The sequence below is a fragment of the Sander vitreus genome, chromosome 24, assembly GCF_031162955.1.
Source record: "Sander vitreus isolate 19-12246 chromosome 24, sanVit1, whole genome shotgun sequence".
Taxonomy (NCBI): Eukaryota; Metazoa; Chordata; class Actinopteri; order Perciformes; family Percidae; genus Sander; species Sander vitreus.
Genome location: NC_135878.1, coordinates 13,562,976 through 13,576,906, shown reverse-complemented (window position 1 = coordinate 13,576,906; position 13,931 = coordinate 13,562,976). Strand labels below are relative to the sequence as shown.

At 40.2% G+C, this 13,931-nt stretch overlaps 1 protein-coding gene and 4 non-coding genes across 6 annotated transcripts in view; all 5 read right to left on the bottom strand.

The window, feature by feature from the left end:
* LOC144512835 (uncharacterized) overlaps positions 1 to 13,931 on the bottom strand; it is a 50,144-nt gene that overhangs the window by 22,866 nt on the left and 13,347 nt on the right. The window contains exon 3 of one of the 2 annotated variants that reach the window (XM_078243785.1): positions 8,088 to 10,467. The exons of the other annotated variant lie outside the window; for it this stretch is intronic. Within the exon in view, the coding sequence (XP_078099911.1) occupies positions 9,407 to 10,467 (1,061 nt within the window). The 3' untranslated portion in view covers positions 8,088 to 9,406. Of the gene's footprint in view, positions 1 to 8,087; positions 10,468 to 13,931 lie in introns of those variants that run through there. 2 annotated transcript variants of the gene reach the window in all.
* On the bottom strand, positions 3,806 to 3,878 carry trnat-ugu (transfer RNA threonine (anticodon UGU)). The gene has a single exon. It is a non-coding gene; the product is annotated as a tRNA-Thr (tRNA).
* On the bottom strand, positions 4,265 to 4,337 carry trnat-cgu (transfer RNA threonine (anticodon CGU)). The gene has a single exon. It is a non-coding gene; the product is annotated as a tRNA-Thr (tRNA).
* Positions 4,774 to 4,847, bottom strand: trnat-agu (transfer RNA threonine (anticodon AGU)). Its single transcript has one exon. It is a non-coding gene; the product is annotated as a tRNA-Thr (tRNA).
* trnat-cgu (transfer RNA threonine (anticodon CGU)) lies at positions 6,507 to 6,579 on the bottom strand. Its single transcript has one exon. It is a non-coding gene; the product is annotated as a tRNA-Thr (tRNA).

Genomic DNA, 13,931 nt, shown 5'->3' with positions numbered 1-13,931 from the left:
AATGTTGATACCGGTACCGATGCTGCTACCGTGACCAGGGATGCAACGATTATACATTTTGTTAGTATGATTATAGTCTGAAGAATAATCACGGTTTCACATGTTATATTGAATGACAAGGCTTTTTTTTTCTTCCCGATTCTGGATACTAAAGAGGAAATTCTGTAGAAGCCTAAAAAGTATTCTATTCAGTACCCAGCCCTACACATGCCTCTATTTCGATGAGGACTGGTTAAATCGTCCGTCCTACATACAGAGTGCACCAGCTATGAAACCCTCAACCATAACATTGTTAATTATATAGTTGTATTGTTTATTACCGGTGTTAGACAGGCTATTGTAAAGTTCAGTGAGTTAAGCTACCAGTTCTACAATTAATTAAGCTTCATTGCACTGAAGCTAATGTTAGCTGCAAAATAAATGTAGCAAGCATAAGCTAACGTTACAGCAACATGGCAAAAGTAGTTTACTACATCGGCGCTATTTATACATCCATATAGAGCTGGGCGAATAGAAAAAAAATCATGTACGTCGCAGTCTGGTGCCCTGGTCTCAGCTATAAAAAAAAAAAACTTGCCCAAAACTGCTCTCGCGCTTCCAAAATGCTTTGGTTGACAGGCGGCCTTATGAAAGTAAAAGCAGCAATTGCTCGACCAATGAGAATTGGGTCGTATAAGCGCATGCTGACCAACGCAAGCCTTCTGAGAGACTAACAGCATTATATTCCATTATATTAATCTTTAATTTCATTTTTTCATTTTGAATTGTCACCTGGCGCCTGAATATTATGTTGTCCTCATGTCAATTTTCCGGAAATATATATTGGTTTGAGTGTTTTCCATACCATGAAACAATGACAAAATGATATAATAATGCTATATAGTCAACAACAACAAAACAGATGTGTGACAAGGCTTTCACACATACCGGTAAGTCACTTCTCGTTCCTCGCCTAAAAGTTTAATTCATTTTAACTTTAGTCGCGCAACCGTGCCCCTATTTTCACCTGTTGCTGAGTAACATACATTAACACTCCATGGTCTCGCGCACGTAGCATACCTGTAGCAAGCTCCTTCGTAGTAACGAGCGGTCAAAAACATCGAAGAGGAGCTCCGTGCTACAAAGCACGATTTTTACCCACTGACCTTTAATAAGATGATATAAGAGCAGTGGTTAAATGTAACTTTGTACATTTGCTCATGTACTGTACTTTTATGGTATAATAATACTTTATACTTCTAATGAATTGTACTTTTTGACTTGGATTGACTGCACGGCACAGATTCCGGCCGTACTAAATGAGGTCTGTCTGTTCTCTAAAGCCTCTGGTTGACTTTAAATATGAAAAAATGTGAAAGATATACACTTTTCACGATTACACTCTGATTATTGTGTATAATAAACCTGTAACTTTGAAGTTAAATATTTAAGGATCATAGTTCAAAGAATAAGAATAAAATCTACTGTAGTATAGACAATGATATACAGTACAGGTGAATATTGTTAAATAGATGGCTTCAGAGGGATTTATCCATCTTTGTTTTTATTTTGCTTTCGAAGATGGAGAATTTATCTAGATGTATCTATCCAGCTTATTACTTGGATATCTGATAAATCCATCCATCCAACCATCATCATCTGCATATCGGGGTCGGGTCACAGGGGCAGCAGCTCCAGCAGGGGGCCCCAAACTTTCCTTTCCTGAGCCACATTAGCCAGCTCTGACTGGGGGATCCCGAGGCGTTCCCAGGCCAGGTTGGAGATATAATAGGCTCCTTCGAGATGAGCCAGGTCTACGCAGAATCGATCGCCGCCCACTGCATGCCGGTTAGATTTGTGTCCGACTTGATCCCGACTTGCTCTGACGTCATTCACACGTGGGCAACGATAACCTCACGAGATCAGGTTTGAGACGCAGGCAGCACAGTTGCTTTTCACCGACTGCATTACCCAGGCAGACCCAGGGCATGATGGGAAACGCCTGCCTCTCACATGAATCTGAGTTGATTCATGTGGATAAATATGGGCAGGAGGGTGAGCGTGAGCAACCGATAATGATAATTAACTTTATTTGAACACCTTTTGTACAGGAAACAGCCTAAAGCTCAGTACTTTATAATAACGAAATGACACGCAGTGAGTGCTGTACATGAAACGACGTAATTAATGCAGAATAAGATAAGAAATAAAATGGTCATGCAGTAATATTTTCCACCGGGTTGTCCACGTTCAGCGAGCCAGCATGAAACAACACGGTGAAAACGCACGAGGCGAAGTATCCAGATGTGCTTGTTTCACCGGCAGACCCACGTCAATAACTTTTGTGACAACAATGCTAATGCCAGTATTTTCTCCTTTTTGTCTTTTTGTGTTTTGGCCTGTGTGTTAGTGTCAACTGCCCAGTTTGACAGCCAGGCCGGGTTGCCAGATATACCTGTAAAAACATAAACCCAGGGCGCTACAGCTGTAACGCTAGTACAGTCATAAAAGCAGCAAACAAACGGACAGGATCAACGGAGATAGATTCTATCTGACCTAAAAAAATACGGCATGTTTCTAACGTGACCAGAAATATTGGAGGTGTATTTGAAAGATGGAGACAGCTTTGAGTCCAAAAGGACGCTGAGTTGGCTAATTTCCTCCTGAACAGGTAGCTAAGCATTAGCTTCAGGCTAATTTATCACAGCATTTTATATAATTTCAACATTTGTGTACTCACATTGAATTATATAGCTAGAGTACCCAAGTTAGTTACTCGCAAAAACAATTGAGACAAGGCAAGTAAAGTGATCCCGGCTGGTCCTCGCTAACGCCGCCATGCTAATCCTGCTTACTGCTAACGTTACTGGAGGACCAGGCAAGCGGGCCACGGCTGTTTACAAAGTGTAGCCTGTTCAGCGGCCATAGCCGACAACGGTGAGTTATTTTAAGCCAGGAGAAGGGGGGCTGTAAATCGGGAAGAGAGGACCGTGAGTTTGCAGCATTTATTTAGTGATTGTTGTTTCTGGTGGCGGTGGTGATGGTGATGGTTTGGTTCAGTGATCCATGGTGGAGCGCCGCCTTATGTTGTGTTTGTGCGTGTGTTAATCCTTTGTACGAGGCACATGGTGGCATGGGTTCTGTGTCCTGTGACAGTGTCCATAGCAACCAGTGACGGCAGAGTCACTGTGCGGATGCTCCTCTGATGCTAGGCAATCTGGGTGATGTAGTCAATGTTGTTTTAAGCCAGATTTGCCACATTTTGATGGTGTTGCAGGCTTCTTTGATTTCATTATTTACATTATTATTATTATTATTATATCATTTGAATAATATGGTCACATGGTATATTTGAATAATATATTGTCATTATTTGTTTGTTGTATTTCAGGTTTATGACCTGTGGTCATTTAATTTAAAATAAACTTAAGGACAAACACGAGTCATGACATGGTGTGCTTCCTGGTAAGCCTTTTCGGAGGGCTAAATAACGGAAAATCCGAACAATTATGGTACAAAAAAAAGCCTGTTTATTAGGATGCTAACACTTTTAAAAACATACAATGATGCTTAAACTAAATTAACAAAAGGTAACTTTGGACTGGACTAATTTGATTAACCAGGAGTTAACGAAGATACATGCTGCACGTACAGTGTTGAGATTTATAATATTTCTGTATGGATCATACTATGAGTTTTAAACTTCAATTGGTAATAGCCTAATGTTACATATAACTTTTGGATATGGGAAATCAGGTATTAAGTGTATTGCCCTTGTTGAAAATAAAGAGGCAAACAGTGTTTTAAAGATAATTAACCAATAATCAGGCACTGCTGGGATTTGAACCCAGGATATCCTGTTTACAAGACAGGCACTTTAACCACTGAGCTACAGCACCCCCTGTGGCCTCATCTCTCTCTTACGAGCATACAATGAGCTAGTGAACAGGGCTATGACCAATACTAGATGTGAAACAATTCAAACTCTGATTTGAAAATGTTTTTTGAGAAGGGAAATGGATTGAACACATTTGTGATAGGAGGTAGGTTATTGATTAGTAAAGCTCCGTTGAAAAAAAGATATTAACTGTAATAAAAAACCAATCTAGTGTATTTTGTCCTCGCTAACGCCACCATGCTTAAGCCACGGCTGTTTACAACGTGTAGCCGACAACAGTGATTTATTTTAAGCCAAGAGAGGGGGGGCTGTATATCGGGACCGTGAGTTTGCAGCATGTTAAGTGTGAAATCAGGAATGAAGTTTGTGGTTGAAAATCTGATACTCAGGCACTGCTGGGATTTGAACCCAGGATCTCCTGTTTACGAGACAGGCGCTTTAACCACTAAGCTACAGCGCCTTCTGTTACTTTGAGTAAACAGCATCACTGTTGGGTGTGGCTTAAGGTGCATGTGATGCTGACTGAGGTCAGAGGTGAAATAAACTTGAACTTTAACGACCAAGGCATTAAAAGGGCCGACTGCCTGATATGAGCTTCTTCCAGGCTCTTCCTTACAGAGTGGAGGATAGGTAATAATCAATTTACCAGTTTTTATCAAAACAACATAATTAGGCCAAATGAACACAAATGGCTGATGAATAAACTAGGTGTATATTTTATCTTAAATTGAATTACATGTGTTTTTATGTATCATCTTAAGCTGCCTTTGCCTTGCGTCTGCCTTTTCCATCCTTTTTTACCTTTTTCCTTTGCTACCAGGGTTGCATAATGGGTAGCATGGGGATCAGGTACACATGCTGATGGGATACAAACAGAGGTAATCTCTGCAACAACAAGGTGCTGTTGGGATTTGAACCCAGGATCTCCTGTTTACTAGACAGGCACTTTAACCAACTAAGCCACAGCACCTCCTTTTGGGGTTTTGTAATGTTAAGTCTTAATTTCTCTGTTACCTTCTATAAGCTGTATAAAATACAGTATACTGACTGATTGATACATTTTTCCATTTACTATAACTGATATTTTGCTGAGGTTTGCACTGGTAACGTCCCCAAGAACAATGAGCAGGGAGTCTGGATGTTAGAACGTGACACCATTCTCAAAAACCTCTTCTGAATTACTAGTAGGTCAGAAATGAAGGATATGTCGCAATGCTCCTCTCTTTACTTACGTAAATAAACCCAAATCTCATTTAGGCCTACTGTTCATCATACTGACGTAGCTTTAACTTTTTTAGCTAACTTGACAATACTAACACACAATTCGCAGTTTATGATGCATTTTTCTCACTGAGTGATGAGTTGGGTGATAAGATGGGAAACGCCTGCCTCTCACATGAATCTGAGTTGATTCATGTGGATAAATATGGGCAGGAGGGTGAGCGTGAGCAACCAATAATGATAATTAACTTTATTTGAACACCTTTTGTACAAGAAACAGCCTAAAGCTCAGTACTTTATAATAACGAAATGACACGCAGTGAGTGCTGTACATGAAACGACGTAATTAATGCAGAATAAGATAGGAAATAAAATGGTCATGCAGTAATATTTTCCACCGGGTTGTCCACGTTCAGCGAGCCAGCATGAAACAACACGGTGAAAACGCACGAGGCAAAGTATCCAGATAGGAGGTAAATGTTGACTCTTCGTCCGCACCCTCTCCTCCCCTGTGCCGGTGTCTGTGTGTTTGATTGCAGGAATGGAGCCAGCTGTGAGGGAGTCAGGAGTCCAGCTGCATGTCGTCAGCAATCAGCCTCTGCTTTATACTGTACACCTGCTTTCTCCTGCAACTCAGCGTCAGATCGGAGACAAAAACGTTGCCGTCAGTCTCGTTCTTGCAATCCTGTTCTTCTGTTTGCTTCGTTGTATATCATTCACCAAACCCAGTCTCTAATGTCAGTAATCAGCTGGGGAAGTTTCACGCTGATATCTGTTAGTTTAAGTCTTTAACTTAGACAGGAGTTAGGAGGAGACATGCCATGCGTACGGTGTTGAGATGTACAATAACATGTTACTTTCTGGATGGATCATACTATGATTTTGATAATATGAAGTTGTTAAAGGTCCAATATGTAATATATTTACTGTAATAAATCCAAAAGTTGTCCCCAATGCGTCATCAGATATTAAGGACACATACTAAGTTGAAATACTATCTTTCCTGACTGGTCCTGGCTAACGCTGCCATGCTAACCCTGCTTACTGCTAATGTTACTAGAGGACCAGGCAAGCGGACAGCGGCTGTTTACAACGTGTAGCACACAACGGTGAGTTATTTTAACGGTGAGTTATTTTAAGCCAAGAGAGAGGGGGCTTTAAATCGGGAAAGAGGACCGTGAGTTTAGCGATTGTTCCTGTAATTCTAAGCCAGTAAAGTGTGTTCAGTCGGGCGGAGAGGACGGCAAGATAGTGTTATTTTTAGTCAACTCTCTCCAGTATTTAAAATGCCTAACTATTTTTAATTTATTGTCAGTATTACATATTGCACCTTTAATATCCTAAAATTCCATATCTTTTGGGCTCTGGGAAATCAGGAATTAAGTTTGTTGTTGAAAATCTGATGCTCAGGCACTGCTGGGATTTGAACCCAGGATCTCCTGTTTACGAGACAGACGCTGTAACCACTAAGCTACAGCGCCTTCTTACACTTTGAACAAACGGTTTACTCATTTTGTCGACTGAGGTCAGAGGTGAAATAAACATGAACTTTAACGACCAAGGCATTGAAAGGGCCGACTTAATTTCTCTTTTACCTTATATAAGCTGTATAAAATACAATATACTGACTGACTGATACATTTTTCCATTTACTATAACTGATATTTTGCTGAGGTTTGCACTGGTAAAGTCCCCAAGAACAATGAGCAGGGAGTCTGGATGTTAGAACGTGACATCATTCTCAAAAACCTCTTCTGAATTACTAGTAGGTCAGAAATGAAGGATATGTAGCAATGCTCCTCTCTTTACTTACGTAAATAAACCCAAATCTCATTTAGGCCTACTGTTCATCATACTGACGTATAGACTTTATTGATCCGGTGGTCCAGTTTCCTTCCTCTGGAAACTGCCTCCTGATTGCAGCCGCAACACAAGCTGGTATCGCCTTCCCGACCTCCCTGCCCAGAAACCCATATGCCCATCGGACCACCTGCCTGTAGGCTGTGTATCGGAATTACCTAGAGTAATGATAGGGGTACAATGTTGATATTGATAATCCAGTTAACATAGTCAATACGAACTAAATATGGATATACTGAATGAACCGTATAGATAGATATGTACAGCTATGTGCAGTGTGGTAACAGTGCCATTGTAGTGCAGAAACTAACGAGTAGTAAGAGTAAGTGTACTGTGCGTGCAGGATAAATAGTATGAAGAGCAGTAGAATATGGCTATATGTAAGTGTAGTTACAGTATGTACATTCATTATTTGTGTAGAAAACTGACGACTATAATAGAAGTGCCCATTATTCCTCTCCCTGATCTCCCCCTGGCCTCTATCTCTCCTAGGAGGCTCATAACTATAGGCCTGTGGGCCATCATAATATATAAAGTATATATATATATATATAGTTTCGAAAATCTAGCGGTTTATCATTAATATACACTACGCTGTATAGGGGTGTCCAACCTATAAACATACACGCTACCTTCCTAAAGCCAAATGGCGTGTTATCTGTACGTGTTTCGAGCTATCCACGTGTATGTCTATGCTATATACAGCGGATGTAAACATACACACGCGTTATCGCGAGAACGTGCCGTGCTACTACGAGAACGTCACACGCGTTAAAAAAAATAAATAATAATAATTAAAAAGGTTGGGTTCAGGGATAGAACATTGGGAAAGACTTTAGTAACACTAAAAAAAATGACAAAAACACGACGGTGACCAACTTCACATGCTTAGGAAAACAAACCGTTTAGGAAAATAACATTGGGGAAGGCTTTATTTATTTAAAAAAAAAAAAAAAAAATAGATATTTGTTTAGAAATTGGTGGCTTCTAGGCCGAGAAAAGCCAGAAAATGTGTTTTTGGCTCATGTGGATGAAAGACACCAAATCCCAGAATGCACTTGCTTCACTGCTTTAGAGTCTACTCCCAAGCCACGCCTACCGTTTACAGACAGACAGTGAGACAGTCAACTCAACTCTAGTGTGTTTTATTGTCATTTCAACTATATACACGAAACAACGTTTCACAAGTGGTGTTACACATTTAAAATATATGAAAACATCATATAAAAACAACATACGAAACAGGCTACATTTAGTCTCCGTAAAGTTCAGCTAACGCATACTAGCATTAGCGCTTGGTGGGCTGTAAACGGGAGTATAAAAACAGCCGTAAATTTGCGTGGAATGTAGAATGGTCGGCATTTTACAGTCACAAACTCCACCAGCAGTTAGCAGTTAGTTAGTTAGCTAGTTAACACCAGTCCGTGTTAACACAGCCCTCCTCCACTAGGCTTACCCGGCGACACAGCAGGGCTAGCAGGCATGGTAGCTGGATTGTCCGGTACACTGTACGCTGTTAGCTTTCCACCGAGGTCGAACAGCTGTCGAGGACCCTTTCCCCGGCTATTTTTATCGGGCGACACAGCAGCCGTCCTAGGTGTCCCTATTAGTGTTATGTCAAATTATCATTTCTATATTTTTGTAGTGCACTGTATATGCCCAGGGACAACAGATAGAAATTAGCAATGAAAATTAGAAATGTTGGCGTCTCCCCTTTACCGTTACCACTTTATGTACAACTGTTTTAATAATTTATCGTACAGGTTGAAACTCAACTTCTAATTAAATAAAACAGAAAACAAATACACCAAAAGTATTAACTAAATACTAAATGTAATGTATATAGCTATATAGTCATAATTTAAACAAGTCTCCCGAAGATAAAACGGGTATCTCTCTCCCCCGCCTTTGCCTGCTGCGCTGTGTCCGTGTGTGTGTGTCTGCCAGCGGCCAGCGACGTTGTTAGGCCGCAGGTGATTGTGGATCTCTCTCTCTCTCTCTACTATTAGGTGTTTTAAACCCTGTACAATGTAAGGAAGTGTAGTGAAACATTTTAGAAAGACCGTTAGACCGAAAGACTGTTATATACTCTTGTTAATACATTTAGACTTTACGGACTCACACCCGATTAAAACCCGACATTTTAATTGGCCGTAAAAGTTTTAAACTTGGTCGAAAGTTTTTTTTAACTGTTCAGATGAGATCTTGAGTGTAACATTTCAGACTCTTAATTATTTCATTATCTATTACCATTTATACATCTGTATTTATAGTACAATAACTACATATCGTGAATTTAGTTTGAAACATCATCTTGGTTGTGCGCCATAGCCCTCAGACCTCAATCCCCCCAAAAAAATAAACACGCTGCTGCACAGCTGCTTCAGTCTGAAAGAGTCCTCCCGCCTTCCTTAAGTACGGGGGGGGGGGGGAGCCAACCACTAACAATCAAATCAGAAACACCTGAGTAGAGCAGACAGGGAGAAGCAAAACAAGGGGGTGGCTTGTAACGCTCACGTGATGGGTTCTCATGTGTGCCTGTAAACCTCCGCTCTGTATAAAAGTTTTCTTACAGACGGAGCAGCTAAATGGTTTCTCTCCTGTGTGGATTCTCATGTGGCTCTTTAAACTTCCCCTCTCTCTGAAATCATACTTGCAGACAGAACAGATAAACGGCCTCTCTCCTGTGTGGATTGTCATGTGTTTCTGTAAGTTTCCACTCTCCCTAAAAGCCGTCTTACAGACGGAGCAGCTAAACGGTTTCTCCCCTGTGTGGGTTCTCATGTGTCTCTTTAAACTGTCATTCACTCTAAAAGCTTTCTTACAGACCGAGCAGATAAACGGTTTCTCTCCCGTGTGGATTCTCATGTGTTTTTTTAAATGTCCACTCACTAGGAAAGCTCTCTGACAGACTAAGCAGCGAAATGGTTTCTCTCCCGTGTGGATTCTCATGTGTGTCTTTAATCCTCTACTCTGTGTAAAGGTTTTCTGACAGACCGAGCAGCTAAGTGGATTCTCACCAGCACTACATCTCAAATCACTGACAGGGACTTCATTATTTTCCAGAGAGGTTAAACCTGACTGGGGTTCTCTGGTCTCCTTCCAATCAGCACTGGTATCAATCTCAGGTTCAGAAGAGTCTCCAGTCTGGTCATCAGTATCCGGTTGTAAATGTGTATCTGGATCTGATTTCATGGCTGGTTCTGGTCCTCCACAGTCCTCTCCACCAGCTTCTGTTTTTATCGCTTCAGTTTGTCTTTGACGAAGCTTTGAGAACTCGGGTTTCTCTTCATCATCCTCACTCTTCACAGGGACAGGAGTGAATGTGAACTTGGTGATATCAGCCTCCTCCAGCCGCTGAAGCTGCTCTTCATCCTGACCGATCCGGAGTTCCTCCTGCTCCTCTTTAATGTGTGGGGGGGGCTTTGTGTCCTCCTGGTCCAGACTGGAGCTCCACTCCTGCTGATGTTCTTCACCAACAATCACTTTCTGGACATCTGAAGGTAAAGCTGAAACACAAACTGACAGCTATTAATGTGAATCTTAACAATACTTTGATAAGTAGCTCTATTCACTCTCATAATAAATATGGGTGTCAGGATTTTCAATTCAATCTTTGACTTAAAGATTGTTTTTCCAGCACCGACACTCACAATAACAAGGGGGACATGAATGCAATATGAGTTTACTGAGGGTCAGCTGAATGCACCATGAAGTCCAGTATGAGCCAACAAGCTTTAACAATTGTTTGTTTACATAACGTCACAATGGTTTCTCAAAAGCAGCATGGGGATTGTCCAGTTCTGTTGTTTCTAGGGATGCAACAATACGATTACTTTGTTGGTACGATTATGGTCTGAAAAATAATCACGGTTTCATGATTGTTATGCATTAATTAGTTCACTGCTAATGTATGAAATCACATGAACACTGTCGATTATAATTTGTTATATATTGCTGCCTTTTGAAAGAGAAATAACAGTTTTGTAATATTGTTGATCATAATTATGTGATCCTTTTTATTTAAATTCATTTGAAAAGATTAGAGACTAGAGGTGAATCAGTCACACCACAACCAAAGGCCAAGTTGGCAACAACAGTGTTGTCCTTCAGAAGAAGTTGGACCTTTTTATGGCTAGAAGCGGCCATGCTAGCTGGTGTGTCTAAAAGTTGGAGGAGCTGCTAGACAAGATACACTACTCATGGGGAGATTAGCAGCATTTTGCCAATGCTGGATAAGCATTCATTTACAAATACTGCGTCACTTGTCAGACAATCGGGCGAAAACGCAGGTCTTTCCATTTATTGTGAATGCCTGCGACAAAATGCAAAGTTTCAATGCACTCCTCAATTTAGTTAAAATTATTTTGACTAAACATTAGAATGAAATCTTAATGAATTGCATTTCATATTGCCATTGTTTTTTGGTCTCTTAATTCAATTGGCAATTCAATGTGCCAGCGCTTCCACTTCTCAGTGTCCGGTAAGTTTAACGTTATACCTTCGATAATGTCCATACTGTCTGTTCAGCCTACAATTTAGACATTACCAATAGATTATTGCAGTGAGACTATTGTTGGTATTTTGTGTTTATTTACATGATGAGGCATTACAATTAGCGTTACCCTGGGTTAGTAGCTTGCTAACAATCCAGGCTAACACAAGCAAAGTAACTTTGCTAAAGTTAGCCATGTTTACTGCTATTTGCTCACTAATTTACAACGCTAGTGCTAACAGCGAAGGCAGAAAAATGTCTGACGTAAACACACAATCATTTCAACCCCTTATCAACCTAACACCAGTCAGGGAAGCATCAATGGGAAGCCTTTAGCCAACTGTGATGTTATATACTCTTGTTCTATAGCCTGTCAAAGACCAGGTGATACACTTCCGCAATGTTCATATGTATTTATTGCTCACCATATGCAGATGACCCATTGAGAATCAGGTTAAATAAGTTAAACTAAATTGAAAGATTAAACAGAAATCAGTATAAAGTGTCTATAAGGTGATTACTCTTACCTGATTTTGCAACTTGCCACATACCTTGTTAAATGTAACATGGTACTTGTTAATTTGGTGAGTTTTTGTCAGTACATTTGATATGTACATATGACACAAGTCACTCTTCTGATCCTTGGTTTTAATGTTAAGGACAAATTATAATATTCACATTTGTGTGTTATGTATGCAAATAGTACAAGACAACCTTACATTTTTGTTTTTCATTATTAATCTACATTCTGATAAACAACATTGTTAAAGTTACCAGGTAAGGTAGTTTAATTGTACATTGATATTACACTTAGTTCTGTATAGTACCATAATTGAAAAAGACTGACATAGAAAAACAATTTCATAAATTACTTTATTGCACATAAAAAAATGGCAGTAAACACATTTCAGTATCAATACACGGAGGTGGACCAAGGTCAAGGTGATCTTAGTTATCTAGATACAAATGTACGTACTGAAGTGATGAAGTTGGCTTTCAGTGCTACATCATGAATAGTAAGCATTAATATAAAATGGTTGATATAACAAAGTTAGCCAGTGCTGCAGTTCATATAAATACTGGAGGCTAGGTTAAAAGGGAGAAGATATCAGGAAGAACATAGGTAAAGCTGAACACTATTAGGGCTTCAAGTGTTATTTAAAAAAAAGACCTAATCTGCCAGTCATCATATAAATTATGGTGATGGACTTAAAGGAACACGACCACTTATTGGGACTTTAGCTTATTCACTGTATCCCCCAGAGTTAGATAAGTCCATACATACCCTTCTCTTCTCTGTGCGCGTCGTAACTCTGTCTGGCGCACCCACCGCTAGCCTAGTTTAGCACAGATCCTGGAGGTAACCGGCTCCAACTAGCCAAAATGCTCCCAATAAGTGACAATATAATGCCAACATTTTCCTATTGACATGTTGTGATTTGTATAATCACAGCGTGTAAAAATAACAAGGTCACATGAGACACAGCCATCTTCTAACGGTATACAAACTGGGAACTATATTCTCAGAAGGCGAAGCACTGCTACTTCTGCTACTTGGCCGAAGTGATTTGCTGAGAAGCCCCGTGGTGAGGAGTAGAGAGCAACAACGGTGCTTTTCAGGTGTTGCGCTAATCACTCTGAACACACTACAATAATACAGACATGTTAACTACACCACGACACAGGAGTCACGGCTATGTATCATTGAGGTCGTCCTCTCTATGACACAGTTCTCTTATTATGCTTTATTATGATGTCAGGATTAATCAAACTGAAAAAAGAGCATTCTCACATTTTTTCAGTGATTCAAGAAAATGTATTTGCACAAAAAAATGTTCTGTGTTAGGTTTTTGTGTGCTATTTACATTTTAGACAAACAATTTTTTTTTACTGCCTGTGGGCTTACTTGACGGAACTTCTCTACACATGGTGAGCAATAAATAAATATGAAAATTGCGAAAGTGTATCACTTGGTCTTTGACAGGCCACAGGACGAGAGTATGTAACGTTACAGTTGGCTAAAGGCTTCCTATTTACGCTTCCCTGACTGGCGTTAGGTTGGTAAGGGGTTGAAATGATTGTGTGTTTACGTCAGACATTTTTCTGCCTTCGCTGTTGGCACTAGCGTTGTAAATTAGTGAGCAACCAGCAATAAACGTGGCTAACTTTAGCAAAATTACTTTGCTTTTGTTACCATCGATTGTTAGCAAGCTACTAACCCTAGCTACTAATGCTAATTGTAATGCCTCATCATGTAAATAAACAATTCTAGGCTGAACAGACAGTATGGACGTTATCGAAGGTATAACGTTAAACTTACCAAACACTGAGAACAGAAGTGGCCTTGGGGGGGGGGGGCTATTTTGAATGACAAAATAGCCTCCTATTCCAGGAGGAGGTGAGGACCTGCAGGACAGTGGGAATGATACAACATGGTGCCTGGATACGATGGGAGAACGCGATCGAGAGGACGGTGAC